Source organism: Maylandia zebra, linkage group LG6, assembly GCF_041146795.1.
Source record: "Maylandia zebra isolate NMK-2024a linkage group LG6, Mzebra_GT3a, whole genome shotgun sequence".
Taxonomy (NCBI): Eukaryota; Metazoa; Chordata; class Actinopteri; order Cichliformes; family Cichlidae; genus Maylandia; species Maylandia zebra.
In genome coordinates, this window is record NC_135172.1 from 18,483,180 (window position 1) to 18,504,133 (window position 20,954).

The 20,954-nt window shown below is 42.3% G+C and overlaps 1 protein-coding gene across 6 annotated transcripts in view; it reads left to right on the top strand.

The window, feature by feature from the left end:
* fbxw7 (F-box and WD repeat domain containing 7) overlaps positions 1–18,119 on the top strand; it is a 135,265-nt gene extending 117,146 nt beyond the window's left edge. For all 6 annotated transcript variants that reach the window (XM_076884809.1, XM_076884808.1, XM_076884811.1 and 3 more), the window contains 7 exons: positions 1,222–1,345; positions 1,524–1,660; positions 2,278–2,391; positions 7,137–7,318; positions 10,908–11,133; positions 13,192–13,402; positions 15,554–18,119. In XM_076884809.1, coding sequence (XP_076740924.1) covers positions 1,222–1,345; positions 1,524–1,660; positions 2,278–2,391; positions 7,137–7,318; positions 10,908–11,133; positions 13,192–13,402; positions 15,554–15,822 — 1,263 coding nt within the window. In that variant the 3' untranslated portion in view covers positions 15,823–18,119. The remainder of the gene's footprint in view (positions 1–1,221; positions 1,346–1,523; positions 1,661–2,277; positions 2,392–7,136; positions 7,319–10,907; positions 11,134–13,191; positions 13,403–15,553) is intronic.
* Positions 18,120–20,954: the final 2,835 nt, after the last annotated feature.

The following is a 20,954-nucleotide window of genomic DNA, read 5'->3' on the forward strand; positions in this document are numbered from 1 at the left end:
TTTTTCCCTAAACTTTTCAGATCAATAATAATTGACAGCTGGAGACCATCCTAAGTAATTTGACTCCATGCTGATGTTCGTGGCAACACACCTGAATTTGTTACTCTGTCGTGGGGTCGCTGTCATCTCATATTGTTGTCGGATAATGAAAGAACAATATTTACACAGCAGCTTACGCCTCATACTGTCAAATGAACCCGTAATCCTTTTTTATGCAGATGCACAACAATCTCTTGACCTAACAGGTGATCCAGCTCATTGCTTTTGTGCAAATATATATGTATTTGAATTTGATTGTTAGTGGAACAAAAAAGCAGGTGACTATCTTTCTGGTTTATGCTCATTTGGTTCAATGAGCTGTGGCATTGTACCTGCGCTGAGAAGCTCAATGTAAAAATTTTTACAGACATGTCGACTCATCTCAACGACTGTTGTACAAGCTACACTAATTATCCTGCATTTGTTTTCTTAGATTTTTTTCTCCCCCTTATTCCTTTTTATTCTCCTATATTTGTTCAGCACATCCACACTAGAACACTTTAATTTTATCATGTGTGCTGCGTTTATGCCTAGAACCCACACCATGCCACAACTTTAAACCCTGAAATGGACTTTTGGGGGATAGTTTTAGTTTGAAAAGTCATTAATGTGAGTTTGGATGGACAGAAACGGGACTTCTGGAAACAATCATCCAGGTTTTCATCTCACAAGACTAAAAAAGTAAACCTGTCATCTTCTGCTTTTGGCTAATCCCATTAGCTTCAATCTCACCCTATCCCTAGCATCCTCTTCTCTCACACCACCTCCTGCATGTTCTTCACTACATCCATGAACCTTTTTTGCGATCTTTCTCTTATCTTCCTACCTGGCAGTCTTCCTTTGTCCAGTATGTTCACTATCCCTCCTCTGCACATGTCCAAACCGTCTCAGCTTTGCCTCTCTCTTTGTCTCCAAACAGCTGAACCTGAGCTGTCTCTCTAATGTACTCATTTCTAATCCTGTCTCTCCTGGTCAAGCTGTAAACTCTTAGTCTATTCTTCTTGGTCAATATATGATGTACATTTAATGTACATCATATATTGACCATTAGGTTATTGAAAATATGTTATGTATGTCACCTTAAACTGTTGTTTACATCAACTGTAGAAAGTTATAGCTTCTTTTTCCTCCCCCCATTACTGCTTTACACCTTTCACATTGCTCGTCCTTGTCTTTCAACAGCTGGCTTTATACGTGCTGTCATTCCTGGAACCGAAGGACCTCCTCCAAGCAGCACAGACGTGTCGCTACTGGCGCATCCTTGCAGAAGACAACCTGCTGTGGAGGGAGAAATGCAGGGAAGAGGGTGAGCCTAACTGTTTGCAACAGATGCAGGCAGACAGACACTATGCGGTCGCCCAGCGGGAGCAGTCTGAAGCGACTGCTGTGCTTAGAATTGTGGTTATTCCTGTTTGGAAAAATGCACTTTTATTGAAAAACAAGGACATTTTAGTCCAACTGGCTTCTTTTCTACCTTCTCACAGGTATCGATGAGCCCCTTACCCTGAAGAAGAGAAAAATTGTCAAGCCTGGCTTCACTCACAGCCCCTGGAAGAGTGCCTACATCAGGCAGCACAGAATAGACACTAACTGGAGGAGAGGGGACCTCAAATCACCTAAGGTAGCTTTTCTTTCGAACTTAAATTCCCCACAGGTTAGAGGAGTTTTACAGATCTGATCAAATGGCCTTGAGGCACAGAAAGATGGTTCAATAAGAGTCTGAAGTGTTAAACTGATGGAAAGTTAGTGAACAGTCAGGTTTGTGCTCCCAGGTATTTGTTTGGAATATTAATTGAGCTGGAGCACAGGAAAATCTTATTCTCCTTCACATTAAAGACTCGCCGTCTCTTTTACCTGTTCAGAAGCTTCTCATAGAGCATGACCAGCATGCTGAAGCTCATCCTTAATGGACCTTGTACGCTGTAGCTGTTTGTGAAACGGCTGCAGGTCATTTTAGGCCGCGACTGGCATAAATTAGTTCCCCACGCTCGTTATAGTCCTTTGCATATGCAGTGTGCCCTGTCAGTTGCTGAGCTCGCAGTCCTGTGACCCACTAGCTGAGACTGAATGTATGCAGCACTGCTTAAAGCGCTGTGTACACCTGCAGCACTTGATGACATTTTCACTTTGATGCATAAGAAGTGTTACTGTCAGCATCATTATTTGCGTTGTCATTCCACATCAAATCTTCCTCCGTGCCCTTCCCGCTTCATCTCTTTTCATGTGTCCCATTTAAAGGTGCTCAAAGGCCACGATGACCATGTGATCACCTGCCTCCAGTTCTGTGGCAATCGCATCGTCAGCGGCTCTGACGACAACACGCTGAAAGTCTGGTCAGCTATCACAGGAAAGGTAAGAGTTGAATACTGTTACATTTTGGATGTACGCAGAAGAGAAGGGAGGCAGGCACTAATATGAATAATGGGCTGTTTGGTTAATCATACTACTTTTTACACTCATTGATTAGAAGTGAAGGTAACAACTGTGTTGAATTGATTTAAATACTGTATCTTTAGTGCTCCCACTGATATAATTTTGCGTTACACTACCACATAAAAATCTTCCTGGGAAGACTGCTTTCTGTCCCAGTCTCTCCTCTCTTATATTTATCTATTTTGCAGACTTGTAACACAGCCCATGTCCACACGCGGTGTTAGTATTCATAGCTGAAGCTGGTGCAGACACACAGGCGTTGTGCTGCAGCTTTACGCTGTGTATTAAAAAGAAAGGCAGTGGTTGCTCTGTGATATTGGAGAGCGCTTTACAGATCGTGGTAAATCACAACACTTTCATGCCTCAATGCTGGACTCCTTTCTCAAAAGAAGTTTTCACAAAAAGTCCTTCATTATTTCTCTTCCCAGTCTATCCCTTTTGCTTTTTTTACTCAGATAAATGACATAAGGCTGGGCTTGAACTTGGTCTTTAAAAATGAAAACTTTCAAAGAAAAACCTCTCAAAGGGGAAAAAAAAAAAGATGTTCTGCATGATCACAGTGGGGCGTTTCGGCCTCACTTTCACATGTAAAAGAGTTGAGTTTGCTTTTCATTGCTGCGGAGATTTGGCTGAACACATAAAGTAAAGTTGGCTCTCTCCCAACTGGTGATTACATGCATATCAGTCACAGTCACATTTGCTGATCTGAACAGATCTCGCCAAGGTCATCCGATAGGCATGGAGCACAGTTTGGCTCTCCTACACCCAAAGACTAATATCTGGATGACAGGTTGCTGAATTATAGCTGCAGTAGCTCCATATTGGTGGTGGAAGCCTGTGATGAGTCACATCACCAGCAGGCTCTAAAGCCCCCCCCCCCAAACCCATCCTGCATTCAGAATGACATCACAGACAGAGGTTATTGTATGCGCTTTCTACAATGCTAATCTGCCTCAGGATTGTTTGTTTACATTAGTCATGAAGGCGAGATGAGCCTAAATCCGTGTTTGGTTGCTGTATTCAGAGCACACATTCCCTCTGGATTTCATCTCTTTGCCTCCTTAGCTCTCAGCACCACAGAGAGTGAATCCCTCACTGGAGAGGAATGGCCAGTTAAGCCGAATCGACCATTTCGGTGAAGTGGCTGTCGATGCCAGTAAAACTGTAAAGTAAAAATACAATGAGATTACCGGCCCCTGGATTTGTTTTTTCTCCCTGCTGTCAGAATTCTTTATAGTCTTTGCCAGCTTATTTGAAGACTTGATTGCTACTTTTTCTTAGTCTGTCTCTGAGATGCAGGTCTGTAAAGTGGCTGTCAGTGATCTTGAAGTGTTACACAGCTTACAATGGCTGCTGTAACTACCAGTGTTCATATCAATATCATTTCTCTTGTACTTTTTTTTTTTTTGGTGGGGTGGGGTGGGGGGGTTGTCATATTGCACGTCTCCCAAGATTGTAGCCATTATCTTTTCTCTGTAATTTTTTTTGTAGTAATTTATTTTAATTTCCTGCACCTTTTTGTAAACAAATCTTTCAACTTCAGCAAAGCACAGTCACCCAGTCTCTACTTCTACAGCCCTGCCACTTAACTCTTACTGAGACCTGGATCAATAAGAGACTGCAGCATGGTGATCAGCTGAGATGAGAAACTGTGATTGTGTTATACTTTTTTTTTAATATATAAATCATGCTCTGAAAGGACGGTATGTTTGATTCGGGGTCAGAAGTAGTCCCTCAAATCAGTAATGACTTTGGTGACTGATTATAGATTACAAAGGTAAATTGGCTCAGAGATCAGTGTGGTTACCTTTTCTCCAGGAGAGTGCAGAGATCCACCTGCAGCAGCATGCTTTGCAGGTGGGTGATTTAAAAAGTCGGGATGGGAAAAGAAATTGGTCACTGCGTAGACAATTTGTGCCAAAGAAAGACCACTATTAACGCTTCCCTCCCGTTTGTGCTCCTCTGCCTCAGAAATATTGCCTCCACTTTAGAGGCATCGGTACAGTTCCCCTGTGATGGGATACTGTGGGGTGACTCAAAGGCTGCTGCATTCAAAATGTTCTCAGTGTTGTCTTTACACCAAATACTGCATCCGATCAGATGTTTCCATCGGCTGTTTAATGAATCTGTTGACAATACCCTCTTCTCTCCCAGATTTGTTTGTGAATTGTGTATTTTTCAAACTCATTAGGTATTTTTTAGCATAGAAAGTGTGCATTAGATTAATAAGCCTCATTTGCATGAGCATGGCCTAAATTTTTAATTGCTCAACAAATATTCATCAGATGCAGTTACTCCAGCAAAAATAGAGCTTTAACAAACACCACAACCAGCATTTGCCTTTTCATCTTTGCAGCTAGTTTTGTCCTGCCCCTCGATTCATCTTGTTATGTAAAACACGGCGACTTGAACCCGTTCTGTGAGGTAATCAGGGAATTATTATATGAGAATATTTTATATAAAGACTTCCACACCTGGAACAAAACTGGGTTGCTAGCTAGTAATCAGGTTAGACAGTGGGTTTTATTTATGGTGGAAGTACTGCAAGAAGCAAGCAGTGCTTAAATTTTAAACAATATAACATTATCTGCTGGATCTTGGAGACGTGTGGTCTGGCAGATCTTCAAAGCTTCTTTTTCCTGCTGAAGAAACTGTTGAGTAGACGGTTCTTGAAGGCTTCGTCTTTGGCTGGATGGACCTTTGTCTTTGCTTGTCTCCAGCTTCAGCCGGGGACGTCAATCTTCCATCCAAGCACACAAACAAACACATCTGGCTGCTTCAAAGGTGGCTACCTTGTGCTTAACAGAGCAGAGTGTGTCCTTGGTGGTGCCTGTCAGAGGCAGCCTCAGCTGTCAGGCAGATTTAAGATGGCAGAGCTGCGGACTACCGTCGTATTCAGGGAGAGGTGTCCTCTGCGAGACGCTTTAGCCGCATTGACACGCGTCCCCTGTTTTTAACTGAAAACAAGGGGAGATCCACAGATTAGAGGTGGCTTTGGGAACTGTTAACAGACTGATTAGCGAGCATCTGAAATCATTCATTAAATGAAAGTATGGATTATTTCTCCATGTAGATCAACCTGTATCAAGATTCTTATCCTCAGCTGATTGAATATTGTGCATTCATAACGAAGCCTCTTTTTTTTTCTCTCTCGCTCTTTCTGTGGAGGAAGCACCGTGTGATTACCCATACTTATGTGACACGTCTGTATTATCCACTTAGTACTTGGAGACAAACAGTAGATCAAAACCATGTCATCAAATCATCAACACAAGGAAAAGGCAAGTAAGAGAGGGGAAGAACACATTAGTAAGACTCTGTTCGCCTGCCGCTTTGGTTATGCGTTTCATAGTCTATCTTGAGACATTTGTAACCTCTCGTTCCTCTACTGTCAAACAGTCAAGTATGGAAATGAAACTATAGCCGCAGTAATCTCTTAATCATCTGGTATCAGGCTATAATTATCTGATGGCTTCACCTGAGCCAGTTTATTTTAACCTTTGCTAAGCATTAGTTGAACCCACATTGAGCCCTACATGTGGCCCACATTTTCTCATATTTGAGGTCTTGAAAGGTGGGCTGTTCAATACAAAGGGAAATCTCCTGCATTTGTCTTTCAATGAGGCCAGCTCTCAGGTTGCTAAAGCGGATACTCCCCCGCCACAGTTTTTAAACCAAGACGAGATCTGAAGCAAATGTAAAGCATTGTATGAAAACCCTCATGTGTTTAAAACGGGGGGAAAAAGGCAGGCCTTCACACATTCATTAAACGAGCGCTAATCTTCTTTCATTCTTTGGAACCGGCTTATTTTATGTTTGTTTCACAGACAGATAAAGATGCCTAAGCCCTTCATTTCAGATATTCTCTCTTCCCACGTAGTGTTTGAGTAGGCTTTAATCACACTCTCGTTCTTGGAGGCTTTGATTTATGGGAAAAATCCTGCATTATTGTATCCCCAGCGTGATGCAATAAACTGCAGGCCTGTAGTTGAGTGTTACGCAGCAGTATCGCTCATTCATCACTAATGGAAATTAAAATGTGTGCACAAACACTGAAAGTAATCCTCAGGATACAACGCAGTTTTCTGGGGGGTTACATTTCAGTGGCAGACTCCACTCTAAACCTGACATGAGCACAGCAACTGCAACTTCTACAGTTTTTTCCTCCCTAAAAGAATTTAAATTGAATGAGTTTGGGAGGCTCGAATGGGACAAACTGCTTGGACACAGATTGAGTTGATCAGAAAGATTTCCATAAGTGCTGTAATCAATAACTAATCTCCTGTCCCTAATGAGGATGAATGGAGACATTTTAGTGAAGACTGTCATCAACCCTTCCTGCAAATGATTTGGCCACTTTCTGAAACTTACGTTAAATCTTGTGCAGAGCTCTGGGAGGTTTTGTCCCAGCACGACAGCAGCAAGTGTGGACTCAGTTTTTCCTTACTGTAAAATGTCAAATTAAATTTTTCCCCCCCTGAAGGCAGCGAGAGGGCATGCAGGAAGAGAAAATCCCGAATGAGATTTTATGAATTCTTAAGCTGAGCTTTGATATGTATGAATGCCATCACCCCAAATGCCTTTCAAATGAACTTTTCTAACATCAGAAGTCTGTACTGTCCATCAGGAATCCTGATCAAGACTCTCCTTCTTCTCCTCTTTAGTGTCTGCGGACATTGGTGGGCCACACAGGGGGCGTGTGGTCATCCCAGATGCGAGACAACATTATCATCAGCGGCTCGACTGATCGCACACTCAAGGTCTGGAACGCAGAGACGGGAGAATGTATCCACACCCTCTATGGGCATACCTCAACAGTGCGCTGCATGCACCTACATGAGAAAAGGTACGGAGCAGCTCACTGCTGTGCTTTAAGCCCAAGCTTGAAGGCTCTATGATGCTTTCGATGAGATGAAGATTTGCCCGATCAGTCTTGAGCTGAAATGAGTAGAAAATGTTTTTCATAATAAATTTAGTTTAAGCCTTTTTTTCAGGCTAAACTTATCAAATACTACCAGGTTCCACTAATTGTTGCTTTCATCGCTCGTGTGTGATATTAAACTGATTTTCTTTGCGTTTTAGATAAACAGAAAAGCGTTTTGTGCTATTGATATAGCAATCTCTGAAAATAATAGTTTTGTTAGTGTCATCCTTAAATGGGTCAATTTTAGTATTGTAGTGAGCTTTGCCAATTGTGTACTGCTGTGTGAAACTGTGCGCCTTCCTGTTTAAGAAATTGTCATGTTTTATTTAACCCTTAGATGTTGTTTTTCTTCAAAATCTTTAAAAGTTGTAATATATTCATATTCCAGGTATTCCTCATAAAATGTTTGTAACATGAGGCCATTTCTATTTTTATTTATTTTTTCATTAATTAAAAAAAAATGCAGTTTTTGTATCACTACCCCGCTCTTCCATAAGTGGGGTCAAAAATGACCCCAAGCAGTTCCTCTGGAATCTTCTATGAAACTTTCATTCTTAGCAACTCTGACTGTCCCACTTACACTTCTGATGGATCAAGAATTCATTTTTACACAGTAACAGACATGATTTATAGTCAGGGCTGCACATAAGTGGTCCGCAGGTGTGCATTCGGTGTCAAAATAAAAGTATTCCAAGAAATTCCGAGAATATGCGCTTCTTTTGCGGTGGAGGAACACCAAAGTAATTGCTTACGGAGCTTGCTTCTTCGACATCTTTAAGAGTTCTGAACAAATGTCTGTCCTCCTCCAGATTATCTTATGTACGCAAACGTGCGTTGCAACTTGTTATCTGGTGCGTGTCTTTTATTTTGACAGCGAATGCGCACCTGCGGACCATTTATGATGTATTTTTTTTGTTTGTTAAATATCTAAAGTAACATGGCTGCCATGAGGCCAGCTAGAATCCCTGTGGCCCTACAAATGATCCAGGCCCATCGGAGGAAATGGATATCGAGTCTAACAGGATGAATTAGACGGCCAGGGCTTGCACCTGGGTTTAGTACTGTCTCCCCAATAGATGCATGGAAGATGCTCATGTCTGATAATATAATAGAAGAGGTGCTGACATGCACAAACATGGAGCCGTGAAGCGTAGCCACAGACAGGGGAAAGGTTTGAAAAAATGTAATCAAACTTAAGCTCCTAGCCTTCATTTGATTGACCATTCTTGCAGGAAGTGAGAAGAACTGGGATGTACCAGGTGGTGTGCTTTTTGGGAGTCCTCTGCATAACCCATTGTACAAGGCCACTATGTCAATTCAAAGATTTAAAGATATTCGCCGTTTCTTGCACTTTGATGCCAAGAGGACCAGAGCCTACCGACTGAAAACAAACCACATGGTAGCTTTCCGCTACATATGGGGCCTGTTCCTGGTCAACTGCAGGCAGAAATTCATCCTCAGTGATTGAGTTACAGTGGATGAACAACTTGTGCCTTTCAGAGGGAAGGCCCAGCTTCTGCAGTATATGCCGAGCAAGCATACAAGAGTGATACAAAAACTCCAATATCTTAAAATTAATGAAAAAATAAATAAAAATGCAAAGGGCCTCATGTCACAAACATGTTTTATGAGGAATACCTCAAATATGAAAATATAACTCTTCGTTTTAAAGATTTTGAAGAATAACAACAGAGTTTATAGCAAAAGGCATTGATTTTATTTGGGGTCATTTTTGACCCCACTCGTGGAAGAGTGTAGGTATTGGTAGGTTGTGCATCCAAGGGTTAATACTCTTGTTTTCTTGCTGGTAGGAACGCTGGCTCTGCCTGATCTGTGCCTGAAATCAAAGTTGATCCACACATGAGCAAAGTGCTGAAATGAGTACCGGTTACCTCATGTCATGTCTGTGTGTGTCGTTCAGTTTTATACACGAGTATAGACTTTACTTATTTATTTTTATCCTTTTGTAGAAAAAGGTCCAAACATGTTGCCTGACCTTGTTCATGGATTTCAAAATTGGCTTCAAGTGCTAATAAGAATTAAATGAAACCTTTTTTTTTTCCCCCATAATTTGTATAACTAGGGATAAGATTTTACTTCAGTCTTTTCCCCCCAGTGTCTTAACAATAAGAGTCCATCTACTACAGTCTAAGCTTTTATTTTGAAAGTTCTTGGTAGAGACAAGCTTTTTTTTTTTTTTTTTTTTTTTTTTTTTTGCATGTGTACAGCATATTAGGCACCAGTGCCTCTTTTGTCTGTTTATTAGATGTAAGGCTACAGGGAGCATCTAGTTAGCATAGCTTGGCAGAAACAGTGAATCTGTCTGTCTCAAACATTTACAGCAGTCCAGCAGCATCTCCAAAGCTCACAAACTCATGTTTCACATGTTTTTTTTGGCTCTACTGTACTCTATGGGATAAATATTCGTTTTAATTGGTGTAAAAAACCATATAACTTTCAGAAATAAGAAACACAGGATAGATTAATCCTTGAATTTTCCTTATGATTCATTACACCCACATTTACAGCCATCCCATCTGGTAAATAAGAGCAACTGTACAACGGTAAAAGAGGACAGCATCTATGAAAGAGAGCATGTGGTTTCATAGTGATTAAATGGACCCTGTGAGGCGACTTAAGTGAACTGCTGCTCACTTATTCACTCAGTATCACACTCTGGAGACTCGAAGTGCTCTTTTCGCCTTAGGGCCCACCAAGGTTTTTGTGTAGCATTTGATTACTCACTCAGTGGAAATGCTGTGAGCTGCTGGTAGATGGTGAATAACATGTTGGTGATTTCTATCTGTGTAGCACCGTGAGGCGTTTAATAAATAGAGTATGGGCTGTGTGTATCTACAGCATGTTTTGTTTTGTTTTGTTTTATTTTATTTTATGTATTTATTTATTTTTGGCTAAATTGAAATAGCCCGTAGAAAATTTAAGGTCAAATGCGGAGAGATGCCCGTCTTAGTCCTTACTGAAGTGTCTTGAAGCTGATGGAAGTTGATGAAAGTATTGACCTTAAGTGTGATAATCTGAAAAATGTTCAACTTGAGTAACTGTCACTCTAAAAGGAGTTTCTCTTCCTGTAACCGGTAATATATATTTCCATTCAGGGTGAATTCACAGATCAGGGCGGCTGTTAAAGACAGGTGTGGGGGTTTATTTCTACATTCATGTATGAACATGAATGTGATGCTGTGGGTTACTCATTGTCAGAGTAGTGAGGATCCGTGCATACGTGCCTCATTATTCTGTCAGTGCATTTACCATATTATGAATGAGCAGTTGTGTGGAGTATTGAATTTAATCTTGGAGAATGGATGACTTTAAATGCACGTTACATCTGTGGGAAAGCAGCTCAGCATAAAGGCAGCTATTGAATTCACGGTGGTTTGAACTGATTACTGCACCCGTACTCATCATCTCTCTCATTCATTCCTGAATCTCTCCTGAATATCTGTGTTGTGCTACGGTTACCTTTCTCACTGTCTGCGTTTGTGTCATGCAGGGTGGTCAGTGGATCTCGTGATGCCACGCTGCGCGTCTGGGACATTGATTCAGGTCAGTGTTTACACGTCCTCATGGGCCACGTGGCGGCAGTGCGCTGCGTCCAGTATGACGGGCGACGGGTGGTCAGCGGTGCCTACGACTTCATGGTGAAAGTTTGGGACCCCGAGATGGAGACCTGCCTCCACACGCTGCAAGGCCACACAAACAGAGTGTACTCATTACAGGTGAGGCCTCCCACAGCATTAAAGAAAAGACTGGTGTATACCAATCAACCTTGGAGCCAAATGAAATGTACGAGTTACTTTGTTTTAGAGTCTTTGAGAACTCGTATAAAAACATTCTCGTTTATGACGCAATGAATCAGATGCAGTTGGTAGTTTTTAGGTCCATATATGTAAGAACTCGTCTAACTACATTATTGTAAGGGCTGTCTGTAAGACTGATGTGAGCATAAAAGAGGCTTTAACCATGTTTGACTATTGTCAAAGGGCCGGATTTGCTAATCTAAAAGAAATAGCACAAGGCTTCAATAAGCATAAAGCAAGCCGGTTGTGTGCGTGACTTTCTACCAGAATTTATGAGCAACCAGTTCATCTCAGCCTTAACGAGAGTAGGACAGATTAAGGTGGCAAGCAAACACATGTGGGTTTGAGTGATCTACTAAAAACACAGCTTGTTGCTTACAATTTGTCAAACATAATACAGTCGTTAGTTTTATGCATGCATTTCTCTCTCAGCACGGCAGCATAGGCCAGAGACGGTGGAAGTTTTCTGTGGTAGAAACAATGATGTACTGGAGGAATGGGAGAAAATTTAAATAAACATTTCAAAATTACAATATCCAATCTTTTCTGCAAATGTGACACCTCTCCTACACTATTGGTGGAAGTTCTGTGGGTGGCTCAGGTGTGAAATGTATAGTTTTCAGCGTTATTTTGTTATCGTTTTTATCGTTTACTCGTCTTTCCTGGGTCTTTTCACGTGTGTTATGAATAAATTTTCTTTTTTTCGGTACCGGTACTAGTTTTATTTTATTGTATTTATCCGCGACACCTTAAAGGCCGGTCCGTGAAAATATTGTCGGGCATAAACTGGTCCGTGGCGCAAAAAAGGTTGGAGACCGCTGTTTTAAAGGAAAAGTTTATCAAAGCTCTGCTTAACTTCTTGAAAAGAACTACAAGCCAAAAGACTGAAGGGCTGAAAGACATTTTGGCACAGTGGGCATGCATAATTTCCTTAAGTTGATAGTTGCAGGCTGTCTTTGATTTACACCAGCAAATTAAGAACCGTGTGCCTTGACAGTGGATGTTTTAACACCTTTTTGTGTTAAAAACAAGTGGAGAAAATCCTGAAACTAGTTATGTCAAATGCAAATCTAGGTTTGACCTTCTGTTCTTTAAATGTTGAAATAACAGTGCAATTAGCAGCAAACTGATTACCTCGAACTTTTCCTTTTTTGATCCCCAAACTTTGGTGACGCAACAACAGGTGACTCAAGTAACACTTAAGGGAAAACAGTCATAAAGATGCTTTCACGCTCATGGCAGTTGTCATATGTTTGTGTCACCAGAGTGGTTTGTGCTATTAAGAGTACACAGGTTAATTTTAGATGAAGAGCTTCTAAACGGGCCTTTTTACTGTACACTTTTCCTCTTAACTGTCCTAAACTGTAGGAAGTTCACTGCCGCGTGTCCTCCAAGGACTTCTGTGGAGTGAAATATTGCTTGTTAGGCTCAGGCAATTGCTTTAAACCTGTGGTGCACAAAAACAACAGATCTCTCTTTTTGCATGAATTTTTTAGTCCTTTATCTTATATTCATGTGCAATTCTATATTCTTAATTTATTATGTCCCAGCATATATGTGTGCTGTTTGTTCGTTTGGAGGAAGGGGGGAAAAAGTTTATACCCGTTTGTCCTCTAATATGTCCTCTCTTCTCATCCACTCTGTGTGATGACAGAGCACTTTAGCTGGTGCCATAACCCTCACAGAGGAGGCTGATTACTGCACTGATAGATTGGTTTTTGTGCCATGCTGCTTTGATAGACTTTTAAAGTGTTGGTTCTCTCCAACTAGATTTGGGAAGCAGCAGAAAAGCTTTAACAGATCAATACTGTGCATCCATTTTAAATGGGTTTAGTCTAAGGTTAATAGAAACAAAGTACGCAGTGTTGAAATGTGAGGTGCTTTTGCCGTCAACTCCAACTTCAAGTGACAGTTTTGGTTATCTAGAGGCGGCCGTTTGATTTTCAGACAATTTAAACGTATTCATTGTTTCTGTAGTTCGATGGGATCCACGTCGTGAGCGGCTCATTGGATACGTCTATAAGGGTCTGGGACGTGGAGACGGGCAACTGCATCCACACGCTAACGGGCCACCAGTCCCTCACCAGTGGCATGGAGCTCAAAGACAACATCCTGGTCTCAGGCAATGCAGACTCCACCGTCAAGATCTGGGATATCAAGACTGGCCAGTGCCTCCAAACACTGCAAGGTGAGGAAAGTGAAGTATGAACAGTGTGAGAGTTACTGTAAAACTTCTGGAAAACCAGAGGCTGTCTCAGCTGTTATTGAAATCTAATTACATTTTAATGACAGGTTTAACTTTTCATGACTACATCTCACACTTTTCTGAGTCCATCATGTTGGCAAAGCTGCAATGGAAGTCTCCAGGACCACACACGGGCAAAACACGTTGTAGGATACATACGAAACTGCTGCACATTTACTGCTGTTTGGATAAACCCTAAAAGAATAAAAGTGTTCTTTGTACTGCATTCAGCTGAGTACTCACACAGCAGCTGGTGCATTGTCTCCCACTCAGAAGAGCTTGACCTTAGTGGCTCCAACGTTTTTGGGTGTTGTTGGAGGATGTTTGCTTATCACTTCCAAATTTCTGTGTTTATTTGCTGGGAGTCATGAGATCAGACTCTTAGCTGTTTTATTCTGATAAAATAATTTCAGATGTGGTCTTATGCGCAGACCTTACAGTAAAAAATCAGTACAAAGGTCTCATGTGACAGGACAGCCAGGCTACATCAGAGATTTTGGGGATGTAACTCTTATATTTTCTTTCTCTCTTAACTTTCTGTCCTGTCTTGATGTGCTACTGTTTTCATACCACTAGACTTGGTTATGTTGTACTCAAAGCAGCTACACCTAAGGTGGCTGCAAAACAACTTGACTGAAATGTAGACTTATAGATCCATGAATAAATGACTTAAAGTGTAGAAAAGTGGCAATGCTAGCCTTGGAGGATAACAACAACAAAAAACACGTTAGATGGGACTCTGTTTGATACTGACAGTCCAATTAAAAATCCATCTAAATTACCTGTTTGTGTGTGTAAGTGGAGCAGAACTGAGCCAACACCTTGCAAGCCTGCTGGTCCTGATTACAGTCTCATTTCCTTTGTGTCTGAATAGTTCTAACTCCATTAGCAGCACTGGTGCCTCACAGGATGTTGGAAATCCTTTGGCTGAATAGCAGTGGCAACCAGCAGTGCCCCACTCCTAACCGCCCTCATTAGCAAACTCCAAACCCGCATGCGGGTGCTGCGTCCACAGCGCACACAGCAGCCCAACAAAGGATGGTCGTATAAGAGCCTTAAGAGAGCAGGAGGGACGGCGTGCAGGGAGGGAGACTGTGGGTCTGTCTGGTGAAGAGAGGTGACTACAGTAAAAGACTGAGGGCCCGGGAACTTTGTAGGTCATATAATTAGGTCAGCAGACAATTTCTGCCATTCATTAGTGTGTTTTGATAAGACAATAGGCCAACAACAAGGCTGTCACTGTCAGCTCGAGAGCGCATAGGTAATCACGGAGCAGAGTGCTTTGTTGTGGTAATGGGAAGAGCAGAGGGAGGAGAGAGACAGGCAAGCTGGGGGTTGGTGCAGAGCAGTATTGTGTAGCCGGGTAAATAACTCAGCCTTTGAACTAATCAGAGACGGAAACAGAAAAGATGTGAACGCTTGTTCAGAGATTTCAGCAGGTTTCGTCGGTGAAAGGTTGTGTATCCTGAAACAAGTTAAATGCATCTGAGCTCACAATTCAGTCAAAATCAGTTCATTTGCCTGCACTCGACTCTACACTCGTTTTTGTTTTCGCTTTAATTGATTTAATTAAGGTATGATTTTCAAGCCTGAAGGAGTCACGCATACAGTCACAAATAAACTCACTTCAGCCACTACACGCTTTAACCGGTATGTACTGGCACCAAACAGACCAGACAAAGGTGTAGCTGAAGCTGCTTAGCGTCTGTGACAGACAGGAATGAGCCCTGGCAGCTCGTCCTAAAGCCTGCCAGCTGTACGAAGATCTCATTGTCACAGCACCGTCAGGAGTAGGAGCTCTTCTTTCACCTCACAGGCTGACAGAGATCTTGCTTTCAGATCTTTCCCTGTATCTGGGTTCTTCATTATTTTTAAATTCACCCATTCTTTATGTGCCAGTAGACTAGCACGTTTGACCAACATTTTCCACGAGCTTTGGTAGAAAGGGATTCCCCTATGTTACAGGTTTTAGGACCTGACTGATCCACACACATTTACTGGAAACTTTAACCTGAATGTAAATGTTTTAAGCCATGAAAAAAAAGACTTTTCTTTACCTCGTCCCACTAAATATAAGTATCTTTGTGTCTTCAGGTCCTCACAAGCACCAGAGCGCCGTGACGTGCCTCCAGTTCAACAAGAACTTTGTCATCACCAGCTCGGACGATGGCACGGTCAAACTGTGGGACCTGAAGACCGGTGAGTTCATCCGTAACCTGGTGACTCTGGAAAGTGGCGGAAGCGGCGGTGTGGTGTGGCGCATCCGGGCCTCCAACACCAAGCTGGTGTGCGCGGTTGGTAGCCGCAACGGCACAGAGGAGACCAAGCTGCTGGTCCTGGACTTTGACGTAGATATGAAGTGAGAGGGAGCACGGTGGGGAAGGTCGAAGAGAGCGAACCGCACAGGAAGGAGTAGAGAGGGAATGGAGACCTGGAAACTGGAGAGCCAACATCCAAATGCTAGAACCACAACCACCAACAGTGGGCTGTCCTGTCCTCTACCATCATCTTCCCACGTCCCCCCCCTGCTTTTTTGGGCAAATGTTACTGACAAAGAGACACACCCTCACCTGTTCAGCCCCTGCTTTTGAGCCCCTTCCACCAGCACAAGGTGGAGCCTAAAGGGGGATCGGGTTGGAAACGAGGCGAGGAGGGCGGAGCACGACTGGTCTGTCCCTTGATTGGCTGTGAGAAAGAAGAGAAAGAGGGGGAAAAAAAGAGGAACGGCCGAAAATGACTGAACTCTTTTGAAGTGACTCTCAATCCTTTCAGTTTGGGGGCAGCTTCACTCAGAGACTTAGTTTCGCTCAAGCCTGACAGATTTTGACATGTACAGAGATATATTATTTTTTAAAAGCCCCTCCCACCCTCTGTAACCCCCTCCCATCAGTGTGCCCCCCCCCCCCCCCAAAAAAAAAAAAAAAAAGACAAACACACACATACACTCAAAAGGCTGACCGGAAAGTGGGAAACGTTGACCGTAGGTTAAGGCTGAGAAAGGTGGATTTTCCACACCTAAAGAGCTGCTCGGTGTAGCCTGTTCAGGCTAGTTTCTCGTCACTCCATTTCTGTTCCTGTTTGTTTCTCCCCTTCTGTAGTCTGATTTCTTTAAAATACCGCACACAAACACAACTGTGAATTTCAACACCTCTTTGGTTTATCATATGAAAGGTTTTGTTTTTTCCGCCTTTTCTCACTGTTGCCAACAGCAACAAATCCCAGTATTAGAAACCTGCCCTGTTTAGGTTTGCCATCTTTGTCACAAGGGTTTATTTTGTTTTGATTTGTTTTCTTCCTTTCTGTTTTCTACATACCTGGGTTCGGAGCGCCGTCTCCACATGAACATCAATGCTGTCCAGATTTTTCCAGAGTCTAGCTGGGGTGGTTTCCTCAATGCCAGTGCTGTGACGAGAAGAAGAAAAGGTCCTTTGCTCTAGGCGCTGTGGATTAATGCCCCCCTGAACCCCACTCGTCCCCCTCCCTTCCCCTCTACCGTTTTCCCCCCCAGTGGCCAAACTGTATTTATGCTGCTAGATGAATGGGGAAAAAGAAAGAGAGAGATGGAACTTTTACTTGCTGTGACGTTTTAGTCCCAGGCAAAATTCCAAATTGAACTCTATGTTTGGACTTACAGAAACAAAATATGAGAAAAAAAGGTAACATCCAGCTTTTTATTTTCTGTTTTGTTTTTGCCACTGAAACTTGAGCCAAACGTGCCTCTACGAGGCCGAGAGGAGGGAGCGTGTCCGACAGATACCGGCGGGGAGCGCCCGCAGAGAGGAAACAAGGGGATGTACACTGTTGGCGTGCGTGCGTGCGTGTGCATGAGTGCGTGTGTTTAGCGTGTTAATGGGCAACTTGTAAACACATTCCTTGGGACAAAGCTCTTTCGGCCTGTTCTTTGGGGAAATGTACAAATGCTGTTCAGACTGGCAAAGACAAAAAAAGCGAAAATATAAAAAATAAAAAAAAATCCTAGCAGATGTATCGATTTTTAACAGGTGAATGAAAGAACTGTCCATATCCGTGCGTGTGATTGTTGTTCCGTTCAAAGATGTCTGAAGCAACAGAGGAGACCATCACAAGCATCAACTGACAGGCGGAGCTGCCGGGAGTCTTAGTGTTACATGTGTCACAGTCGAAATCACCCAGACGGCCTCGCGGGTCGTCATGGGGGGAGAAATTTTAACAAAACAAAAAAATCCCACAAAGGCAACAAAACATGAACAGAAACATTGTAGCCAAACAAAAACCGTCCCAATCTCCAAGAGTCACAACTCAAGCTGAACTGTGAAAGTGGTATAACACTGTATATTAAAAAAAAAAGAAAACAATCTTGCTCTATCTCCTCTTGTTGTTTTCTCCCTCTGATTTTAATTTATGATCTGGTTTGAGAAATCAGATTTGTTGCAGGTGTTTTTATTTCTTTTTTTCTTTGTTTTTTTCCAGTTCATGTAAACTGCCTGGCAAAAAAGAAAACGGACAGAAAAAACCTTAAAGGGATTGTGTATTTGTTTGATTCACTTAGAATTTTATTTTCTTATAACTTAAGTGCAATAAAATGTGGGTTTTTCTTTTTTCATTTCAAGCTGACAGTTGTCTGTTTTTGTTACCTGTATGAAGGCATCTTATGTGTTCAATAAAGCAAATTATTTGGTAATTACATCCACAAGGGAATAATTTTAAACATTAATCACAGCGCAGTCTTAGTCTTCTAGTTTTGTCGACGGTGTGATCAGAGCACCTTCACAAAAACAGATATCTGACTTCAGTTTAGTCTCCCCTTCAAGATGGGCTTCTTATGTCGCTCTGCACCATTTCCAGCACTCCTGCTACTTCCTGTGTACTCCCTGGAAGTCCCATTCTGACCACTTAAAATGCGCACGCTTTCATGTGACGTCCTGCGCAGTTTTCAAACAATAACTTTTCAATTTGTCCCATTTCCCAGAAAATAAAATCAAAGTATCAGAGAGACAAATCTGTGGACTAATGCGAGATTTTCAGTAGTGACTTTATGTCCAGTTGCTGATGAAAAGAGCAGCTAAGGGCATTTTTCATTCCGCCATTATAATTTGTCGCTCCGGCAGGTGAGCGCGGGGTGTGGATCCATGTTTGTGAACACGAAAAGTTAGCGTAACATTATTTTCAAATTGATAACAATAGGGGAATCTACTAAACCTCAGATGAGTTTAAATCTCTGACTTTGAATTCAAAGTCAAGGTCAGTGTTCAGCTTTAATGAAAAATCACTTCGGGTTTTTACATTTTTACCACGGGTGCAGCTCCTATAGGAGGCTGAGGACACTGCCAGTACTTTTCTTTCAATAACGGAGGAAGGAGGCGGCCACTGACTGGTTGTTTGATCGCAAGAAGCTACAGACATGTAGATGACAGTCCTCAAAATCATCCACAGGCACTCCAGAGGACCAGTGCACAGTCATGTTTAAGCCATAAGGTTATGTCAGTGTAACAAGCATGCTCCTCGGCACCCAACTTTGTGTTTGGCTATTATACCAAACAGTAATAATTCTCAGTGTGAAGCAAGATTTTCAGGTATGTATTAAAATCATAAACACTCAAGGTTCATAAAAGGACTTCTAGAGGGCGATCAGGATATCTTCATGCCATCCAGAAGAACTGGACAACGAAATGACCTTCAAGGATTTTTAGCAGTATCAATAAGTAATATAAAGTTAGACCTTAGTCACTAAACTTCCTGATTGTGCATGGTGCTCATCCGATTGCATCTCCAGCTCAGCAGCAGTTCCCATTTGTCCTGTTTATTGTTGAAGTCACATTATCAAGAAATCCCACGAAATGACTGAACGCACTAACAGCCCCTTAATTTAATTCACTAGTCAAACTTTTAATTCTGCATTTCCAACACGTTTCCACTTTTTGGCTGTCATGTTTTATTTGCCATTCACCCAGGAGTGCCTGCAGAATTTTTTTTCAAACGGGGGCCACTAAAAATACTGGGGTGGCACAACACAGAAAAAACTATGCCAAGTTGCCTGGTGCAGCAAATTTTGAGAGGTGGCTGCTGCCCCCTCCCTTGGTGCTACCATTCACCCTTTTAGCTCTGCACCATGAGCTACTTGACCTCATCACTACTCTTTCCTACAGAAAATGAAAATGGTTTGATTTTTAAAAACAGAAATTCTCCTCAGACAGAAGCACTCAAGCAGAAGCGAAATCTCAGAGGGTTTGACTATATGGAGGGTGAAAAAAAAACCAGTTCACTGTGATGAAGCAACGTGCCTGCCAGCTTAACAACATGACAACTCTTGTTGTGTTTTTAAATAGTTTTTGGACAGTGAAGGATCTCCTCAGAGGAGGAAGCTGTATGGCTTTGGCCTCAGTGGTAGTACAATCATTTTTTTTCTCTGGGGATTTGTTGACAGGCGTTATAAAGACTAATGCCAGTTCTGTTCTTTTGGTACATCAGTATTACCTGTATATGCACTGGTTGCAGTTCCCAGTGGTGAGCAGCTGACAGAAAATGAATCGGCAGCAGTTTGCTTGCAGTCAGCCTGCAACCGAACACCCAATGGGCCCAAATGTAGAAATGTGGCCCAAGTGTCCCATGATTATCTGCCTTAAATTTCTTGTAAATCCAGTTTTACGTTGAGCATTTCTAAACAGCAGGATTACTCAGATTTCTTTTTGTTATGTCGCCTTTTTTTAGGAGCCTTTTTATGTAACATATTCAAAAGGAACTGAATCCAGATAACCTGAAGTGTTAGACAAAACACTTATTCACACTTCCACTAAGTGTAATTTTATCAAAGTGTTGTGTTGCAGCTCAAAAATACTAATGAGCTATTTGTTTTCTGTTTAGTCTTTAATTATTTTTCAGCCTGTGAAGATAATTCATGCAATTTAGCTTCGCATGTTGCGTTCATTCTGCTCTGCTCTCTCCTCTATATAAGAGACCGTGAATGGCGGCTGGGGAGCGATTTAAACGTGACCCACTTGATGCCCACCCCCCCCAAAAAAAACGTTATCTGTCATGAGTCCGTACAGCTCGTGTGGCAGCAGTTGCAGTCTAGCTGTGCTCCAGATTCCCTCCCGCCTGTTGCCTAGCAATAGTTCGTGTCTGGCCCGGCCTCAGAGCTCGGTGTCCACTCGGAGTATAAACAGCATTGTGAGGAAGCAGTGAGGGCTGTTCATCCTCACATGAATGGACATGAGGGGCGTTTCCACTTCGACTGAAAAGGTCACGTTATGCGCAGTTTGTTTCCAGGATCCACTTGTGTGGCGTGCAAGCAGCCCCTCTGCTCTGGAGAACAGTAAACAACCCGAGTGACACATTGTTGCCTATTGTTATTCATGTATCAGTGAGCGAGTGCACTTTACACCGAGAACAGTCTGTCAGGTTTGTTTTAACTGAAACTGAAACACACAGCTGCAAAGTGATGCACAGTGTGGGTTAAACATCCAGTAGATAAGTGTACATACAAACACACAGTCGAATATATAGTCAGCAAGGTGAA